This window comes from Delphinus delphis, chromosome 6, assembly GCF_949987515.2.
Source record: "Delphinus delphis chromosome 6, mDelDel1.2, whole genome shotgun sequence".
In the NCBI taxonomy this organism is placed as follows: domain Eukaryota; kingdom Metazoa; phylum Chordata; class Mammalia; order Artiodactyla; family Delphinidae; genus Delphinus; species Delphinus delphis.
The window spans coordinates 102,122,745-102,144,424 of record NC_082688.1 but is presented as its reverse complement, the minus strand read 5'-3'; the positions used below and the strand labels follow the sequence as shown (position 1 = coordinate 102,144,424).

At 42.3% G+C, this 21,680-nt stretch overlaps 1 protein-coding gene across 1 annotated transcript in view; it reads right to left on the bottom strand.

Annotated features, from left to right (window-relative positions):
* LOC132427561 (dedicator of cytokinesis protein 5) overlaps positions 1 to 21,680 on the bottom strand; it is a 110,091-nt gene that overhangs the window by 37,682 nt on the left and 50,729 nt on the right. The window contains exons 22-32 of the mRNA XM_060015190.1: positions 20,443 to 20,541; positions 16,316 to 16,410; positions 14,725 to 14,803; positions 13,430 to 13,530; positions 11,013 to 11,071; positions 10,552 to 10,706; positions 9,701 to 9,786; positions 7,278 to 7,437; positions 6,458 to 6,498; positions 5,745 to 5,835; positions 1,430 to 1,549 (exon numbers count right to left, since the gene is read on the bottom strand). Of these exons, the coding sequence (XP_059871173.1) occupies positions 1,430 to 1,549; positions 5,745 to 5,835; positions 6,458 to 6,498; positions 7,278 to 7,437; positions 9,701 to 9,786; positions 10,552 to 10,706; positions 11,013 to 11,071; positions 13,430 to 13,530; positions 14,725 to 14,803; positions 16,316 to 16,410; positions 20,443 to 20,541 (1,086 nt within the window). The remainder of the gene's footprint in view (positions 1 to 1,429; positions 1,550 to 5,744; positions 5,836 to 6,457; positions 6,499 to 7,277; positions 7,438 to 9,700; positions 9,787 to 10,551; positions 10,707 to 11,012; positions 11,072 to 13,429; positions 13,531 to 14,724; positions 14,804 to 16,315; positions 16,411 to 20,442; positions 20,542 to 21,680) is intronic.

Here is a 21,680-nt window from a genome sequence, read left to right as displayed (position 1 = left end):
TTTTCTCCCCCTACCCTTTCTATGCTTCTTTTCAATTTTCAATTTAAAAGTCTTCCAGCTGGACATGCCTTCTGCAGCTAATCACAGATTCCAGGACTTGGTGGCCCAGTTTATATGTTTATTTTACTTTCTCTTCCTCATAGGCATTTAAGCTGCTTGTTACGTACAGCCTAAGGTGTCGGGCAGGCAGCGACCTGGGGATGGGATGTGCCCCAGGTGTTCGCTAACAACCTCTAAAGAATGCACTGAAAAGGATTATACTAGCTCCTGGCCCTTAGCAAAATGTAAAAGGTACAATTAAGGTTACAGAGAGGGAGGCCCTCTTGGCTGCCCACTGTATTCTCCCTTGGGTTATGTGTCCTCAAGATAACTGATCTCTGTTTATTGTTTTTCTTACCTTAATTAATCTATTCATTTTCTCTCCCATTAAAAATATCAGAATTCAAAGATACACATGGGAATAGTAAAGCATAAGTTGTGAGTCACTGTTGCATAATAAAGAACTTGGCTGGTCTTTGTTCTGAGCTCCTGGGAGGCAGCTTCTAAACTCTTGGAATTTCCCCAGTGACAGGAGTGTCACTGTTATTCAAGGTGGACCTCTCAGACCACAGGGGAGTTGATACCTCCCGAGGTGACTCATGGTGGGCAGGGGGGGCTCGCCTCTGCCAGAACCATCAGCCATTTGATTAGAGGGTTGGAGCCTTGAGCTAGACAGCATCAGCCAGACCTCCAGGGAGGAGATGGGGGCTGGAGATGGAGTTTATTCATGTGGTTTATGATTCAATCAGTCCAGCCAATACAACGACACCCCAGTAAAAACCCTGCACACAGGACTTCCCTGGCGGTCCACTGGTTAAGACTCCACGCTTCCACTGCAAGGGGCGTGGGTTCGATCCCTGGTAGGGGAACTAAGATCCCGCATGCCGTGTGGTGCGGCAAAAAAAACCCAAAAAATTAAAAACCCTGCACACAGAGCTCAAATGAGCTTCCTTGTTGGCGAACACATCAGTTCGCCAGGAGTGTGATTTGTCTGAATCCACAGGGAGAGGGCAGAGAAGCCATGCACCTGGGACCCTCCTAGACCTTGCCCTGTGTATTTCTTCATCTGGCTGGTTCTGATTTGTATCCTTTATGATAAAACTGTAATCATTAAGAACAGCATTTTACCAAGTTTTGTTGATTGTTCTAGTATAGTATCAAACCCGAGGGGGGGAACCAGAGGCACTCCCTCCCCAAAGTTATAGTCAATTGGTCAGAAATGTGGGTGGCCTGGGGACCCCTGAACTTGCAGCTGGTGTCTGAAGTTTGGGCTGTCTTGTAGGGGTCTCTGCGCTAACTCCGGCTAGTGAAGATCAGAACTGCAGTGTGTAAGTATCACAGGTCATTTCCTCCTTTGCCTTCACACAAAAACAAACCACCCAACACTCACCTTGCCTTTGTCAAAATACGATATGATTTCTTGATACAGCTTCTCTTTAAGCTCTTGCTGGGTATACACATAGTAAGTGTCCCTCTGAAGCAAATGGGGTACACAGGGCTTGTCAGACCACTGAAAAACACACACACGCAACACAAGAGATTGATGCAACACATCAATTCATTGAAAGGAGATGAATGTAACAAATATTCAGCTGCAAAAATTCACAGAAATATTTGTATATACCTTTGACTCAATCATTTATTTTTGATGATTTATCAAACACAAAAATTGCACACGCATATACATACACGTGCCAGGTTCAAAACAAGTGCATGCCAAATGGACACTCAAGGCATTCCCATGAAGGTCAGGAATGAGGTGAGGCCGCCAACCATCATGACTGTGGTTGTACTGGTTACCACTCAGGACAGATAAAAGAGAGGAATCGGCAGTATAAAAATGCAAAACAGGGGGTAAAACTATCATGTGAAAGCAACGATTGTATTCTTCATAATCAATCCATTCACAAAGGGTGCCAACTGAAAACCTACCACAAATAAGGAGAGAATTAAGTAGTAGGGTCAAAATTAACATATTTGGAAATAAATTAGAGATAGATTTCATATAAATAATAACCGTGCCGAAGACAACAGAAGAAATGACCCCTACAAGAAAAAACCCAAAATGATCAGATACCAAGGCACAGCAACGTGAATATACTTAAGGCCACTAAATTATACACTTACAAATGCCTAGGATGGTAAGTTTAATTTTATATGTATTTCACCATAATTAAATTAAAAAGCAAAGATATCTAGGGATCAACATAACAAGGAATATTCAAGACTTCTACACAGAAGATGTTAATACACCACAGGAGGGCACAAAAGCAGACTTGAACAAAGGGCAAGTCATACCATGCTTTTGGATAAGAACATGCTATTTTATAAACAGAGAAATTCTCCCCTAAATTAATTTTTAAATTTCATGATTCCAAAGTCATGAAAAAATAAACAAAAAGGAAGAAGGTGGAAAACTCTGAGAAAGAAGAGGAACGAAGAGAAACTACTAGGTCCTAAAACATACTGATAATGGAAACAGTGTGGTCCTGGTGCATGAACTGACAGAGACCCATGCAGAATATGTAACATCTAGAAAGAGGTTCCCCCCGACCCTCCACACAGTGATTTAGTACGTGATCAAGATGGGATCTCATACCAATGATGAAAATGCGGAAATGATGAAAATGTGGACCCTACTTAATAAGCAGCATTCCCTACTGAGTAGCTCTATGGGGAAAAAGTGGCAACCACACCTCATACCTTATGCCAGGATAGGAGAGCTGAATTTTCTGAGCAGCACAAACGAAAAGACCTACAGTCACTGACACCGTGGTTTCTTTCGGATCATCCCACAGTCAACAAGCCTTCCCCCCTAACCCACATACAATAAGCTTTCTGGTGTCCCAGTCTTGAGTATGAACTGTGAATGGCTGCCTTAGGGGAGGTGGTGAAGCAGAGGACTCCAGTTCTTAATTCCAAAGCTTAGAACAATATACATGGATTCTTTAGGTATAAAATAAAATTTAAACTACACAAGAAAATGAATTGCTACGGACAAGAATGGAGGCAGGGAGATGTAGTAGGAAGCTAAAAATGATAACTTGGACCAAGATGGTAGCAATGGAGATAAAGAAAAGTGGATAGGGTGAGGCTATCAAAGAGACATCAGCACCTCCGTGTTCACTGCAGTATTATTCACACTAGCCAAGATACAACCTAAGTGTCCATCCATGGATGAATGAATAAAAATGTGGTATAGGGCTTCCCTGGTGGTGCAGTGGTTGAGAGTCCGCCTGCCGATGCAGGGGACACGGGTTTGTGCCCCGGTCCGGGAAGATCCCACATGCTGCAGAGCGGCTGGGCCCGTGAGCCATGGCCGCTGAGCCTGTGCTCCGCAACGGGAGAGGCCACAACAGTGAGAGGCCCGCATACCGCAAAAAAAAAAAAAGAAAAAAATGTGGCATATACATATGATGGAATATTATTCAGCCATGAGAAAGAAAGAAATCCTGCCATCTGCAACACCACGGATGGACCTTAAGGGCGTTATTCAAAGTGAAGTAAGTTAGAAAAGAAAGACAAACACTGTACGATCTCACTTATATGTGGCATCTGAAAAATAAGGGCTTGTAAAAACAGAGAGTAGAAGGGTGGTTACCAGGGGCTGCAGGGTGGGGGAATAGGACGAAGATTGTTTAAGGGTATAAACTTGAAACTAGTAGATAAATAAGCCCTGGAGGACTTCCCTGGTGGTGCAGTGGTTAAGAATCTGCCTGCCAATTCAGGGCATACGGGTTCGAGCCCTGGTCCGGGAAGATCCCACATGCCGCGGAGCAACTAAGCCTGTAAGCCACAACTACTGAGCCTGCGCTCTAGAGCCCGCGAGCCACAACTACTGAGCTTGCGTGCCACAGCTACTGAAGCCCGCGCACCTAGAGCCTGTGCTCCGCAACAGGAGAAGCCGCCACTCACCACAACTAGAGAAAGCCCGCGCATAGCAACAAAGACCCAATAAATAAATAAATTCATTTTATAAATAAATAAGCCCTGGGGATCTAATGTTATAGCACAAACTTTCTCAATTAAAAAAAAGAAAGAAAAGTGGATGGGGTGAGGGAGGGTTTTGGACAGAGGGTCCACGATTCTTGTTTGTGCAGAATGTGGGAGGGGTGAGTGAAAGATGATGACGAACAGTATCTTTTATTAGATGTCAGTGCCCTTCAGTGAAATGGGGAGAAAGGAGAGGAAGGGACGGACCCAGGAGGACAGTGGAGGGAACAGCTTCTGTTACTGTCACGCCAAGTTTGAGTTGTCTGTTAGTCATTCAGAGATTGACGTTGACAGCACAGTAAGTTGGAGGAGTCGTCAGAGCTGGAAATAATTATTTGGGATTGATGATGCAGAGTTGTATTTATATCCATGGCACAATATAATTTCCTCAGTGAGACAGTATAAATAGGATAGTACTTCTACAGTTCCATATTTACTTACAGCTCACTTCTCTACAGTTTTACACATATTGATTGACGTGTGTTTTGTTTTTTCTTTTTTTAAATAAATAAATAAATAAATTTATTTATTGTTAATTAATATTTAATTATTTAACTTAATTAATAATGGCTGCATTCGGTCTTCATTTCTGCACGGGCTTTCTCTAGTTGTGGCGAGCGGGTGCCACTCTTCGTTGAGGTACGCAGGCTTCTCAGTGCGGTGGCTTCTCTTGTTGCAGAGTACGTGCTCTAGGCTCACTCGTGGGCTTCAGTAGTTGCAGCATGCAAGTTCAGTAGTTGTGGCTCACGGGCTCTAGAGCGCAGGCTCAGTAGTTTTGGCGCACGGGCTTAGTTTTTCCGCGGCATGTGGGATCTTCCTTGACCAGGGCTCAAACCCGTGTCCCCTGCACTGGTGCATTTTTAACCACTGTACCACCAGGGAAGTCCCTGTTTTTTTCAATTACAGTGTCAGTATTAGCAACCTGTAAGTTGTGCTCTGCTTCCTCAGGATTTTTAAATAAATGATATGCACCCATATGTTCAAAGCAGCACTATTTACAATAGCCAAGACATGAAAACAACCTAAATGTCCATTGACAGATGAGTGAATAAAGAAGATGTGGTACATATATAGTGGAATATTACTCAGCCATAAAAAAGAATGAAATAATGCCATTTGCAGCAACATGGATGGACCTAGAGGTGATCATACTAAGTGAAGTAAGTCAGGAAGAGAAAGACAAATACCATATGACATCACTTACATGTAGAATCTAAAATACGACACAAATGAACATATCTACAAAACAGAAACAGACTCACACAGAGAGAACAGACTTGTGGTTGCCAATGGGAAGAGGGAGGGGGGGATGGATGGATTGGGACTTTGGGATTAGAATGGATAAACAACAAGGTCCTACTGTAGAGCGCAGGGAGCTATATATAATATCCTGTGGCAAATCATAATGGAAAATATGAAAAAGAATGTATGTATATGTACAACTGAATCACTTTGCTGTACAGCAGAAATTAACACAACACTATCAGTCAACTATACTTCAATACAATAAATTTAAAAGTAAGTAAATAAATAAATAATAATGGAAAATTTCCCAACCTTGGTCTAAAAACTAGCTGTGCCTATTCAGAAGGTATAAAAACATTCTTGGATAAAAGGGTCCTCCTTGAGTAGGGAACTTTCCCATCAAAATCGTACAGGACGCGGTCCCAAAGGGCTGGATGGCTGACGTACCGCATACCTGATCCACTTACCTGCAGGAGCTCAGCATGTAGGAGGAGCGTGTAGGCAGCTTCGGTGTAGTTCTCACAGTCCCGGTGCAAATCCCGCAGCTTGTACAAGTATCTGGTCAGAATGGGAGAAAGGAGGCATTCTGCTGCCAGGGAGTAGATGGGACATTTGGCTCATGCCACAGCCAGGCGGCAGGAATCGTTACTTCCTGTTCCTTAAGTCTTTGTGCTGCTTCCTGCCTGTGTGTCTTTCCTACTCTACCTGTGCTACTCTGTACTCTTCGTTTAAGGCAGTGATGTTTAAAAAAATTTTTTAACGTCACAGACCCCTTTGGGAAGCTCATGAGAGCTAAGGAATGTCTCCCCAGAAAAATGCACATCGTTTACGTCCAAGTTGGTTTCACGTTCAGGGCTTCCTGCACGTCGGGCTAACAGTCCTTGACAGAGGGTGAATTTCACGTCTTTCCTGTGCTGTTTTCCCTGGTTACCTGGCCACAGCCCTCTATCCTTTCCTGGAATCCCGACACGATCCTCCCTCTACACTTCCTCGTATTGTACTTACTTGTGTATCTGTCTAAAGCGTTTACCCTTTTAGGAAGAAGGGAGCATATCACATACTTTCTGGTGTCTCTCGAAGCCGCAAGCATGGTGTTGGGGCTTATTGTTTTCATTTATTGGAGAAATAAATCATAAAGCCCTGACATAAACAGCAAAAGCAGAAACTTCTTTCAGCTTACCTTATGTAGATGTCCTCTCTCTTCTTTTCTTTGTAAAAATTCTACAAAAAAAGTCACAAAATACCAACACAGAGCCATTATCGATGAGCTTGCCACAACAATGGACAAACCACTACTTGCACTTTTCAAGTGTCACTTTTCCAAAGACTTTCTTCTTTCCCTTTAACGAATACCCCCAACAAAATAAGGAAGTGACAATTTATAAAGCAGAAAAGTTGAATTCTTTTAGGACCCTGCTTCTGGGAAATGTGAGGGAACCTTCTAGGTGAATAGACAGGTGGGTCATACCCAAGTCACCTGATATTCTGTTTTCTCAGGGAATCAGAGGTGGTAGGTTCTTGATTCATATGAAGAGGAGTGTATGGCGGCCTAAACCTCTGAAGTCTGTGTTGCCAGTTACAACTGTCTAAGGAAAGGCAAGACCACGGGGTTCCACCACCTAGAGGATTTCATGGACTAATTCTCTACTCATGGTAGATTGTTTTTAACGCATTTTCGTCTGTGTCGAATAATCCCAACAGTAAAGCAACCACATAAAAGCAAGACAGAGAAACAGGCTGAGGATGGCCTTTGGTAAGAGAGTTGAGTCAAGAGCTTATGTTGCATTTTCTATCCCTGTTTCCACATTTACCCCTGAGGCAGCTGGCATCTGTGAGTTCAAAGTTGAGTTGGCCATTCCAATTAGACTCAGCAGGACACAGACTCTGGAAAGGTGGTCCCAGGGGACCTTTGTCTCTGCCGGATCTACTCAGAGCTGCGCTATGGGGTGCAGGGGCGGCCGGGCACTGCCCTCTCGCCATCCCAGGGGCGTGGCACGTACCAGCACGTTAACGGTACAGCTCATGCGGTTTTCCTTGCTCTCGTCATGCATGATAATGGTCCTGTAGTCCAAGAGATTCTCTAAGAGGCTGCTGACCAGGAGCGCGAATACTTCTCCGGAGCTGGAGAGGTATTTATGTTTCCGGCAATGTTCTAGAAGCCTGTGGGGCAGAGATAGAGACAAATGACCGTGTCTCACACGGCGACTCCAGCACCGCCTACGAGCGCTGTCCATGGTCCTGGCGGCAGGTGGCGCCAGACTAGGACACATACACCTTCCTTGTAACTCCAGTCTATGCTAGCCTGGCTCCTGCACTTACAAGGCTCCTCGCTGTTACTCAAGTTCTACATTTTCTTTAGGTCTGTAGCTCAAGCCCTATCATCACTGAGGATCCCAGCCCACTATGCCCTTCTTTGAATTTCCATCTGTATTTGTTTTTGTCTTCTGTCAATACCACAGAAATGAGAACCTTTGCCCAAAAGGTTTGTGTGTGCTATCTGATCTCTCTACTTATTTGAAAGGACCATCTTTTCTCTGTCTTTATTCTCCCTAAGGTCTAGCACTTCAGGGCATCCTGAGGGAACTCTGGAGAATCTTGGACTGATGCCCAGCCTAGAGGAACCTAGGAACCTACTACACTGCTAGACATGTGGCTCTTTGGATAAAAGTGGGAGACGCAAGAGAGAGGAGATATGGGGATATATGTATATGTATAGCTGATTCACTTTGTTATAAAGCAGAAACTAACACACCATTGTAAAGCAGTTATACTCCAATAAAGATGTTTAAAAAAATGTTATTTTCAGGAAAAAATGCACAGTTGTAGATAGGTAGATGGAGGTTAAACTTTTGGTCTAAATCCTCTCCCTCTGGACCCAAATAGAGCAAAGCTTCTATAGGAGCTTCTCAGATTAGACAATTAGAAGAAAACTTTGGGAACAGGAGAAAAAATGGGTTCAAAGCATTAGTCCAGACTCTAGAATTATTCCTGAGCACTGGAAATTTGCACAGTCATATTTTTCTGCATTCGTGATCCAAGAAGAATGAAGGAAAAATTAGATCTGTATGTGAAAAGTCAACTGTAGGCTTTTTTTTAAAGTGTAGTTTTATTATCACTTGTAAATGTGTGTGTTTGTGTGTGTGTGTAACACCTGCACTTAATTCCCGTATGAGATCAGAACTGCAGAAGTGATAAATTGAAAGGTCTGAATCTCAAACAGGGAGACCAAATGGATATATAGGATGAAAAGATCAACAAACGATCTTATCATCCATTACAAACAAAATAAGACGGATTTCTAGTTCCTTAAAATATAGACGAGTCATCAGTTCCATTTCTGAGTACCCCGTGTGCTGGTTCCTTAAAAAAATCTTTGAAAAATGAAAAACAGAGTTGGGAGTGTCCCCGTCCTCAGCTCAGTCTAGTGCCCACCACGTCCATAAAGCAGGTAAATCCCAGAAAGACTTAGGCATGTACCCAATCAACAGGTGACAGAGGTGGCCAATATCATAAAAGTTCAGAGAACATAAGAAATGAACAGTCTAGGGTAGTTACAACCCAGGATGCCGGGAAGATCTGCAGATAATAACAGTAATGAACACCAGAGCAGCCAACATTTGTCCAGCATGAGCTCTGTGACAGACACTGTGTTAACGCATCATCTCATTTAATCCTCACTAAAATACAGATCTTATCATTATAGATGACCAGGAAAAAAAAAGAGGCGTGGTATAGGTTAGAGCATCTGTCCAAAGTCAAAATCCTAGTATGTGGAGAAAGCGGGATTTGAAGCACAATCTCTCTCTCCAACATCTAAGTGTTTTCAACCACTCTTGTTATACTGTCATTCCATACATGCAAAGGAGAGTAACAGGGACAGAGGGTGACAGGCAAAGGGAAGAGTGGGATAATGCGAGCACAGGGAGGGAATGAATGTGTTGGCTTGGGGTGTGCGGAGGGCAGTGAAAAGGGCTGGAGCTGTACCTGGTGTTCTCAGACATCCTTCACAGGGCATAAGGTATTCTTAAATGTAAAGTGGACCTTGAAATGTTTTTCCCTTCTCCTTTAAATTATTGCTTCGAAGCCATACTTAGAGGTGCTAGCACTTTTGTTAAAATTCAGCATTTCAAACACTGGGCAAAATGCCACTACTCTGTCCATCTCCCTCTCTCCTCAATCTGCTCTGTTCTCGAGGGCCGGGCTGGCCAGAAAGACATGAACATTTGACTCACAGCAGACAAACAAATGTCAGCAGTGGATCGTGTAAACTCCATGAACCCCCCCCACCCCCCGAGAACCATTCATGGTGGTGACTCCAGGGATGCTGAGACTACTCAACTGGTCTGTAAGGGCAGCAGAAGCCTGTTTTTCTCCATCACTAAATGATGCCATCAACGTGAGATTTTGTTTCTGAAATACTCACAGTTTTTCCAGAAGGACCTTGTATTGTTCATCTCCTCTTCCCCCTTCCACCTCTTGGTCCAGCTTTGTGATCAACTCATTCTCAAACTGAAAGCAGAGGCAGAATTTCCAGGAGAATGCCACATTCTCAGAAGAGGACACGAAAGACATCCAGCCAACTTTTCTAGATTTGACCCAACCCCTTTACTGAATTGTAAACTAATTCCAACGTACATAGAGGAAGACCCCACTTCACATCATCCATTAATATCGAAACTTTCTAAAAGCAGCCTTGTGCTACTCTGTCCTTTGCTTTATATTTACGGGAAAAAATTACCCCAAACATTATCATCTAATCCAACTATGCATACAAAAATAGCTGAATGATTCTAATTTTCCATTTTATTTTTGGTTCCTGTCGAAGTCTTGACAGTGGGATTGCTTTTGCAGAGCTTCATAGCTGCAAAATCTTCCATTCAATACTAATATACTGTATAGATAAGGAAACTGAAGCATAGGAAAAATATATCAGGCAGACTAAGGTCTCAAAGCTAAAGACCCCTGCACCATTCCCTCAATCCACTGCAATATTTGCAAGAGATAGGACTAAACTGCATGAAGTCAAATTTTAATTATCCAGAGATAAGAGTGCTTCTTTAGGAAACACACGCAGCAGAAAAGGCTGCTCCTAGAGCCTTGGTTGGAATATCTGATCCTATGACTAACTGCTTTACAAAATAAAATGCAAAAGAAGAAGTTTTCAGATCACCTTTGATTTGTTTTATTCAGGCTACCGCTTCTCTATATAGAAAGAAAATAAATGAGAGTTGACTCTACGTGCATTAGTAAGATAACAGGTCCACCACTCCTTACCATATGGAAATTGCCATTTCCACTGAAATTGAACTCACACTGCATCATATCAAAGAAAATGGGGATGGTGGCTTTCCGGAGCTCTACTTCGGGGGTCAGTGTGACCTCCAGAATTGGACCAACCATGGATGGGATGAATTTGATTTTGTGGGGACCTGAAATGAAAGTAAGTGAGGACATGAAAAAAAATAATTTCACTGGAAGTAAAGTGCTACAATCTTCCTCCACAGGGCCCATAAGAAAAGAAAAAGTTTATGTGGGTAAATCAATTCAGAAGTGAGTGACTCAATATTGTTTTCTGATAACATGTGATGTCATAAGAGACCGACAAGTCAACTTGCACTTCCAGACACACAGAGAAATCAATCTCAGGATTCTTGGAATTAAAATGGAAAAGAATTCATCGTGGGATGCGTGTCGCCCAGGAGTGGTGTGTGGGCCTGTTTGGGTTATACACTCACCCAGGTTATACCACATGTCCCGGATCCTAAAGCCGATTTCCTTTCTCATGTCCCCGTATCTAGGAAGGAGATCATAAACCAGGAGAAAGATGTGCAGTGGAAACGAGAACACATAATACAATGATGAGGGAAGTATAAGAGCCTGTGCTCCTCTAGATCACAATTAAGCTAGGTCTCGAGGCAAAATCACATTAAGAGATGTGGTCGAGGGACTTCCCTGGTGGTCCAGGGGTTAAGGCTTATGCTTCCACTGCAGGGGGTGAGGGTTCGATCCTTGGTCAGGGAACTAAGATCCCACAAGGAGATGTGGTCGATACCTAAAAAAGCCTCCAAGAACTGAGCCACATAGAGGTGGGGGGACTTTCACAGCAGGAGGAAGACCAAAGTAAGTGTCAAAAACTCACTGACAAAATGAGATTAACAAACTTTATTGAAGAGGGAAGAGTGAGAAACACTCTGGTTGCTCTTAAGCAAAACAATAAAATAAAACACAACAAACACTAAAGAAAAGGAAGATGAATGAGGGATGACTTACACAGTAATGTGGCTGGCCTTTATATACTTATATTTGAGTAACCCTTATCCACACCAGGACGCTCTCCAAAGCACTCACATTGGGAATCTCTAGACATACATTCTCAGTGGGGGTGACAGTATCCCTGAAGGGGTGAAAATTGGTCCATGGGGGCAAAAAAAAGCTTCCTGTTCTTATGTATAAAGTACAGATATACATTTAGTACATAAACTGATATATGGTATATCTGTGGTATTAATATTTCATGGGGGGTGTGATTAGAAAAACATTTTCTAAAAAGGTTCCTTACAGGAGTTGACAATGGAGGCAAAAAGAGTAGAGAAGCATTGATCTAGACAGTGGTTCTTGGGCGGAGGTGAATCAGAGTCACCTGAAAAATCTCTTAAAGAATACATATGCCTAGGGTTGCCCCACACCATATACCATATCAGAGGCTGGAGGCTTAGAAAATAGAAAAAGGGTGGGTCAAAAGTAGATGCTGTAAATGTTCCCAAGGAGTTAGAATATGGACTTAGGACCTACCCTGCCAGCACGGTTCTATGTTTTCTACTTACGATACTATTGCACCAAACATCTTTTTTTCAAATTCTTGCTTTGGAAGTGTCTTCAGAAGCCAGTATAAAAATCATATTGAAAAATTTTTCTTACTATTCCTATTTAACAAAGGTACCTAAGCTCATTTTATTATTATTATATAAGCATATGTGGTCCATGTCCGGCACATAATAGATAATAAATGATAACTATTCTTATTGCTTATTAATATTACTGTTGATGCTTTTACTAAAACTCAGAGAAGTCTTGAAAAGAAATTCATTCACATTCCTATAAGCTTAATATAAATGTTTTTATTTCCTAAGGTTTATCTTTGCCCATAGGCATATATATTTTTACATGGATTGTACTTACAGTCACACTTTCCTTTGACCAAAACCAGAATCATTAATCCTAACTAGCCACTTTATTTATCAGACCTGGTGTCAACTCATTTCACTTACGGTCATTTAACCAAAATCAAATACATCCTTGAATGAAGTTATGTCATCTACAGTATTCTGAAGAATAAGATTAAGGTGCCCGTCTTAAAAATCAAATATCTCTTGATACCCACCCCACAAGGAAATCTACAAAACAGGTTTTACTTTTATCTTTGAAAGTGCAATCACTAAATTTCAATCACTTAGTCATCAATCTTAGTATTTTAGGGAGGAGCTAGAGGGATGCTAAATAATTTGCCTAGAGTCCCAGACATGCTAGCAGGGGAACAGAACTAAAATTCACAGCTTTTAAATGATAAATTTCTCAACTTCTATTTAATTACACAGCCTTTGAGTTCCCAGGCTCTCAATGAACTTCGAAACAGACTTGAGCTGAAAGCAATGAAAGTCTTCCCTAAATCTCTCATCACTCTTGCACAAAGGTCCATTTTGAATTCTGAGCCAGGAATCTGGAGGGTGTTTTTAGGTGATGTGTTACTCTTGGCTCCTCTGCTGAAGTGACTGAAACTGGGAGGTAGACCAATGGTGCCAAAGGAGTCTGCTCTGTGAAGCATGAGACAGAGAGGCACTATGCCTGCCATTTGGACAAGCTGCCAGCAGATGGCAGCTGTTCCTGGTGATGGGAGGACTGGCTGGCTTCAGTGTCTCTTTATGTAGAGATTCTATAATAGAATGTGATGGTTGATTTGAAAATGAATGGGCCCCTGAGAAGAGATGTGAATCTGGGGAAATCTGAGGTCTATTAAATGATTATTTTAAGACCTATCTCACTAACAACACAGGTAGCCACTGAACAGTAATTTCTGGGATACCAAAACTCCTGCTCCGAATAGAAATGGAAGAATCACCTTCCCAATCATAAGCAAGTTTAAGAGGACACTTACTTTTTTACAATTTTGTTGCGCTTGGCTTGTGAGAAGGTTTCAAGCTGAAGGGACTCATGGGTGAGAAAAGCGACTGCCAAATGGAAGTAATTGTTCCAGAGCTGTTCAAAATTAATGATGTGGGTGAAAAGAACAGAAAATAACATTAATATGGGTCATAATAAGACAGTGCCACATGGTACAAATGCACTCGCCAGAAATTAACGGGAAAAAAATCCAAAATAAAATCCACAGGACTTCCTTTTCGCTCCTGTGTTTCAATTATTTAATGCTTTATTAATATCAAGCTTTTAAAAATAACCCAAACTATTATATTTGTCTTTACTCCTGGGATAAAGGAAAATTGTTGCCAAGAAGTGTACCTATTTATAGTAAGTAGTTGGGCAATACTTATCAAAAGCCCTGACAATGTGCCAAATTCCTGACTAGTAAATACTTTAGGACTTTATCCTGGTAACATATTTATGGGTATTTAAAAAAATATTTAAAACAAGGAAGGCCCTCACACTGCTATCGAACATAATAACAGAAAATGGAAACAATCTAGATGCTCTAAGTAAGTTAAGTAAACCATGGTCCAGCCATACAATGCACTGTATTTCAGCCATTAAAAATACTGTGAGAATATTTATTATCATCGAAAAGATCACAGAAAAAGTAAATAAAGTAGATTAACAGGTTACCAAAGAACTGTACAGCTTGATTCCATTTTGGCATAGGTACTTATGTGTGTGTGTGTGTGTGTGTGTATAAATACACACACGTATATAACCATTTTGATATATATACACACACACATATAAAAACATATGTATATACACACATAAACATGTATATGTATATGCAATATGTATATATAATCTCCTCTGCTTATGACTCTCTACTTCCAAAGTTCCATAGATTCAAACGCAGGCCATATCACAGCAAAAGCACATCACCAACAAAATGTACCCTGTAACGGAAGCAGGACCTTGTCTGCCTTCACCAGGGCCTAGAATAGTGCCCTGTACATATAACTCTCTAATATTTGTTGGATGAATGCATGAATAAAGATGGAGCAAGTGATCACCAGTTTTGCTATCACTTTGGACTTTCAAACAGGTGCTTATACAAACTGCTCTTTGGACACTAAACCGTTTGGAGGTAGAGGAATACCTGCGTGCCTACCTGCAAGCAGGTGTGTTTGTGTGTATTTGTGTTATGATAAAAAATCTGAGGCGATGTTTTCCAAAAGGAAACGGTTCTCTTGCTTTGGCTGAGAATTCAAGGAACTCCTAGGTGAGTCGCATGCTTACCTGAAGTTCAAAGCTTGCCTGATCCATGAAGAACCTTGTGAGAACCTCAGCAAACTGATTTATGGCACGGAGGAAAACCCTAGGGGAGGAAAAACACACTGGATAAAGAAGGCAACTTCATGCTCTTTGAAACATTTTCCATCTATGTTAAAAGCCAAAGCAAATCAAACCTGGACTTGGCAATCTAAGACCTTTAGATCTATCAAGGTCCTTAGAGACCAACTACAGCACATTCTACAGAGAAGGTCACTGAAGATCAGTTTCTTGAACTGACTACTAGCACAGTTCACGGCTGCATCACGATTTAGCCAGTTCAGAGTGCAGCTCAGAGGACAAGTCAGGGCTCCTGAGCCTCAGACCAAGGCTCCTTTTGCTCCATCGTGATGCTTACGTTTTAAAGTCTAGGACTTCGGATGCAATTGTTTCTCTAATCTGTACATAGTTGGGAAGGGTTTTTCTAATCAGGTATCAGGACCACCGAGAGTTAACAAAAATGCTTATCATAATGATTTACTTTATTTAGCTCTTTAAAAATCCTGAATCTCGGGGCTTCCCTGGTGGCACAGCGGTTGAGAGTCCGCCTGCCGATGCAGGGGACACGGGTTCGTGCCCCGGTCCGGGAAGATCCCACACGCCGCGGAGCGGCTGGGCCCGTGAGCCATGGCCGCTGAGCCTGCGCGTCCGGAGCCTGTGCTCCGCAACGGGAGAGGCCACAAGAGTGAGAGGCCCGCATACCGCAAAAAAAAAAAAAAAAAAAAAAAAATCCTGAATCTCTTTTAGTATCTGTATTCAGTCCATTTCACTTTCATTCAACAAGTCTTTGTTGAGGATCAGCAACTGCAAAGCACTGGCTTAGGTTCTGCCTTGAAAGAATGGTTCCTGGTCTTAAGAAATCTACAACTTGGTGGAGATCATTTGCAACCTGTGAATCGAACCATGACCCAACAAAGAATATGGAAAATTCTAGGAGGGGGTGTCAAAGAGGTATGGGGAAATCAAAAGAAGAGAAGACGACATCCAGATCAGAACGGCTTCCTTTGGAGATGGCATTTGCGAAGGACCTGAAGGAATGGGAGGCATGTTGATGGCCAGAGACAATGGGGCAGACACTGCAGGTGGAAGCAGCAGCGCGAGCGGAGGCACAGAACAGGGTCAGGGTCAGGGTCAGGTCAGGGTTAGGAGGGAAGAGGCCAGTTTGATTGGAGGGCAAGTTGTATATAGAGGCAAACAGTGGAAGACAAGGCTAGAAAAGCAGGGTGGGCCGGGATGCAGAGGCCTTGAATGTCAGGATGATGAAGTCCATATGGAGACACTGAAAGATACCTTGCAGAGCTGATGCCGACAATCAACATGAAAGCAATGAGGAGGTTATAGCAGAAAGAGAGTAGAGAGCCCAAGTCGGAGTGACCACAGTAGCCTGCCTGGAATCAAGAACAGAAGCATGTAAACCAGGACCACGAAAGCAGGAGGAACCTTACTTTACAGATGGTGGACTTGAAGCAAAGAGATTTAACATGCTTCACAAGGGTCAAAACCTAGTTTCCAGACCCAAGTTTTCAAATGCCTCCAGCCCTGCGATGGCCGGTCTCACCTGTTCTGTGTCATATTCATGACCATCCAGTCTTTGGCGTAGACGTTCTTTCCAATTAGATCCTTAAACATGATAAAAGTTTCCATGAGGAAGTCCTGCAGAAAACAAAGGAGGAATGGTTGGGGGAAAACTGGGTTATACTTCATAAGCCTTTCCTCCAGCACACTGACGTAAAGGAAGGAATACGATGGCCCAGGTCCCATAACAGTCTATCTTTTGAGTAAGGTTTATAGGGATAACAGAGTATTTTTTTTGGACTTTCTTTTATATTGGAGTATAGTTGATGTACAATGTTGTGTTAGTTTCAGGTGTACAGCACAGTGATCCAGTTATACATATACATGCATCTATTCTCTTTCAAATTCTTTTCCCATTTAGGTTATTACGGAATATTGAGCAGAGTTCCCTGAGCTGTACAGTAGTTTCTTGTTGGTCATGTATTTTAAACGTAGCAGTGTGTCTTCAACAGAGCATTCTTACAGGTATCCCATGATTTGATGTTTATATCATGTAATCTGATAAGCAAGAGAAGGATTAAAAAATTATCTGTATTTTATAAATGATAAAACTGAGACTGTTGAAAAATGAAACGACTGGCTTAAGGCCATAGAAACCAAGAAGCTGGAGAGCTAGGAAGAGACCTTGGGATTCTGGATCCCAAGTTCAGAGCCATAATATCTTCAGTCCTTGGCCGCCAATGTTGTCTGAATGGATCTACTGTACTTCAAATGAATTCACCAACAACTGTGAGAAAACTGATACCTGTTTTTTTTTTTTTTAACTTTTTGGTATCTTTTAAAAATTGAGTTACAATTAACATACTAACATATTATATTAGTTAATTAATATTAACATAATATTATGTTAGTTTCAGATGTACAACATAGTGATTCGACGGTTTTATGCATTAGGAAATGATCACCACAATAAACCCAGTTACCATCTGTCCTCATACAAAGTTGTTACAACATTGCTGACTGGATTCCCTATGTGTACATTACATCCTGGGACTTATTTACTCTACAGCTGGAAGTTAGGATCTCTTAATCCCCTTCACCTCTTTCATCCATCTCTCTACCCTCCTTCCCTCTAGCAACCACCAGTTTGTTCTCTGTATCTGAGTCTGAGAAAACTGATACTTCTAATAACTCTGAGTCCAATTCTCCCTTATTATTATTAGAACAGAACAAAAATGCTATAAATAAGAAGCAGAGTCATGATTCTTCCTCTTCCAGGAACGTTACCATGCGTAGCCTGGGGGGAGGGCCCTAAATGGTCCTTAAAAAGAGATTATAGCAGTGGACCATCATGTCTGTAAAACCTAATAACAAAAGCCCAGTACTGAAAAAAAACAGCTATTCTACTCGAAAGAGGGCTAAGAGGAAAAAGGAACTCAGAACAATCGGGCTAAAAAATCAAAGCTAAAAAGTTTGGGAAGCTTTTTAATTTATTAGTTAGCTAAATTTAGACATTTTCCACTCAGATTCCTGAAATGAAAATCCAGTCCAATTTCTCTGGCACTAAACCGTGCAGTTCTAGCTCATGAATGACATCATATACAGAAAGAAAACGGGACTTGGGAGGCAGAGGACCTGGGTTCTGTTTCTAACAATATTCCTCTGAGACCCCGGTCCTGTTGGCTAACCAGTACACTTCGGACGCCAAACAGCATAGGAATGGGAGCAATTCCAGCTCTCAAGTCTGTGTTACTTTCTTCTGGTTCAATGGAGAGTCAAACTTCTCTACCCTCCATTCTGAAATCATAGACATAGTTCACAAGTGTTCCACTTTTTCATCATGCATTTTAAGTGCATCCATTACTTATTAACTATCCTATTAACTTTTTTCCTCAAGTCAACAGGAGTTGATGGTTTGTGAAACAAGGATGTAGATGCCGGTTATCTATTCTGATGCCAACTCCATATTCAACTCTAGTGTTCTCAGTGAACTGTAAACAGTGATGACATAATAAAGGCAGTTCACAGATAACCCCAGGCCTCACTTTATCTACCACTTCCCGAAGTCTTTCAAGTGATTTCTTCAGAAGCAGCAGGAGCGAGAGAAAGAACAGTCCACTGGAGGTCAAAGGGCTTAGCCGTACCCTGCAGTTCTGCCACTGATGAGTACTGTTCCCTTGGGGACAATAATCCTCTTTTAATTAGATGATGCAGGGCTTCCCTGGTGGCGCAGTGGTTGAGAGTCCGCCTGCCGATGCAGGGGACGCGGGTTCGTGCCCCGGTCCGGGAAGATCCCACATGCCGCGGAGCAGCTGGGCCCGTGAGCCATGGCCACTGAGCCTGCACTCCGCAACGGGAGAGGCCACAGCAGTGAGAGGCCCACGTACCGCAAAAAGAAAAAAAAGATGATGCAGGGGAAGAGCTCACCACGGTCCTGGAGAATAGGAGTTAAATCTGGTTTGTTTGTTTTTTTCTTCTTTTTGCTTACTTAAAGGAGCCAAATTGTCAAGAGTTTGAATTTAGTATAACTTTCTTTATTCTTCCTGCTTTCAGAAGGGAATCTGAAAAAAAAGTCACTAAACTATTTTTATATTAATTTTATCTTATATAATAATAATACTATTATATATGTAATGATAATGTAATATCATTACCATTATTATAAGTAGTTGGTTCTCATAGCTAGTAACACACGCCAGGCACAAAGTGAGGCATTGTCCACATGTCCACTCATCAATACTCACATTAACTACCTCCTGCCCCCAGGTAGGTACCATCCTACCGAGGAGGAATTGAGGTCTAGCGAGGTTAGACAGCTTGCCCAAAATTTCATAGGGGGAAGCAGAATAGTCAGAATTCAAACCCAGATCCAGGTGTTCTAAAGCCTGTGTTCTTAAACCCACTACGGAGGAGAAACACTGCTACCCTCGGCTTCCACCTCTCCCCACCTCTCCCCTCTTCCTAATTCTCTCGCCCAGATCTCTGCAAGCACAGCTATGGATCGCTACAGATTCCTGTACCACGCTGCCAGCCAGAGCATGGCCTACGTGGAGGTCCACATAGGACTCCAGACTAAGCCCCATTAAGTCCTTTATTGTGGTCCAGGACAGTGCTCTGAGGGTTCATCACTGGATCGATTACAACTAATAGTAATAAACAGTACAATTCCTTGTGTGTTTTTCCTTCATGTAGACCTCACAGAAAGGAGAGTGACCGGCAAAGAAAGAGCTGGATATCTTTGGGTGTACTGGCTACATGCTATCAGTATAATAAAGGCAGAAAGTGGAAAATCCGGAGCATAAAGAAAATTGGAATATGCACGAATGATGCGAAGTTACCCGGAGCAAAGATGAGTGCAATGAGACCCTGCCTGTTAATACAGCTCCCTGTCCAGCCCACTACTTCACAAGATAAGACAATACCTTCAGGGATTTTTTTTTTTTTTTTTGGCCATGCAGCTCGTTGTATCTTAGGTCCCCGACAAGGGATTAAACCCAGGCTACGGCAGTGAAAGCACCAAGTCCTAACCACTGGACGGCCAGGGAATTCTCACCTTCAGGGATGTTTAACAGCCACTAACAATTCCCTGAAGGGAAGGATCCTGGGGAAGCAGCCAGACATCTAACTTAGCCTCTTGGGCCACCTTCGGCTGTATGCTTAATGGTAACTATGAGAACAATTTTCTTGTTTAAAACAGAAGAGAATGGAATATTTTCAACTGACGATAACTTACAACTGTTACCTGGGGGCAGGTATTACCTTTTTTTGTTTCCCTCTCCAGGGAATACTGAAAAGGATGACATCAACCACATCTTAAAAGACCATGAACATCTTTACCTCCTAAAATCCTTGCCAGGGCATGGGTGACTACTGTCCCTGAAAATGGGACACTGTCCTCTTCTGAGAGCAAAAGAGGTCACCCAAATGTTTCTAAATATGGGCTCTCTCTAAATCCAAGAGACGTAGGTGGCTGCGTGAGGACCTCCTGGTATATGTACTGGACTCTTCTTCAAATCCTGTGGGCAGAGAAAAACTCTCCCTCTTGTAACCCCTGTGGAAAGCGACACAGCATTCAGAGGTGTGTGGGAAGAGAACCCCAGACTCAGGACGCTCAGTTCTGCCAAAATATGAGAAGTCTTAAGTTACCAGGATCCAATGAAGACAACTTACAATAATGTCTTGTCTGGTCTTGAAAGTGCTGATGTAGTGGCTGTAGTGGCTCTCGTCCATCTGCCGCAGGATGGCAATCATGCAAGCAATGAAACTCCCCTGGAAGGAGACCGAAAACACAAATCCCAGCTCCTTAGATCACCAACTGACAAAGCCAAGATCTGGGTGCATGTACTTTGGTTTTTCCCACCCAATTAACTATGCAGGGACCCCAGCACGCTGGAAACATACTGCATTCTAAAGGTCCAAAGGCATGGGCTTTGCAGTTTCTGCTAAAAAGAAGGTCCTTCCAGGTTTGAGTGAAGCAGTGTGGAGGGCCTCACTCATCCTATGAATAGCCATGACCTCTGAAATCCTGTAGGTCAGGGGATACTGATTGTAAGATCTCAGCTAGATGACTAGTTAAGCTGTAACAACCTGCAGACCCTGAGTTGCTTGTTGAGACCCAGGTGTAACAGAGACGTCCAGGGAGAAACATCCAAAGTATTTACATCATTTAAATAAATTTGAGCTTGGAGGAATGCAAAGAGGAAAGAGAGGTCGAAGAGAGGTCGTAAAACTGAATGGAAGAGAAGAGAGGCTAGGAGAGCTCCCTGCTGGACCACTTCAATGTCATTCCACCAGCTCTAGAACCCTTTGGCCAGGGATTCCTAGCATGTTATGCTGTGTAACTGTGGACCTGGTTTGAAGAAAGGGATCGGATAATTAGATGATTACCATCATCTCCATTTTTGAGGCTAGGAATTACATATTCAACGTGCTTTCCCCTAGTCCAACCATATTTGAGCCACAGACTTAATTTTCCAGCCAGAGGGCAAGTATCTATGGTAGTATCTTCTTGTATTCATATAGTTATGAAAACAACACAAATGTAAGTGAACTTGGCACAGAGGAGATGAAAATACAGCTGTTCCTGGGATGGAGAGAATAACTTCCTAAACACAAAAACAGTGAAATACTATCCATGTACACCTCTCTCTGAATGAATGTCTGTCTTAGGTCTCTCTTGTTTAGGAACGTTTATTTTTCTAACTATAAAGTGATGTAAATTTATTGTATTAAGGCTTTGATATATATTGCCAAATCAGCATATAGTTTGCATTACCATCAGCACCTAACGCTATTTGTTTCTCCAGGCCTTTGCCAAGCATTTGTCCAAATTCTACCCTTTCAGGAAAGCCTGTTTTTTATTCTGGCTGCACCACACGGCTGGTGGGATTCTAGCTCCCTGACCAGGG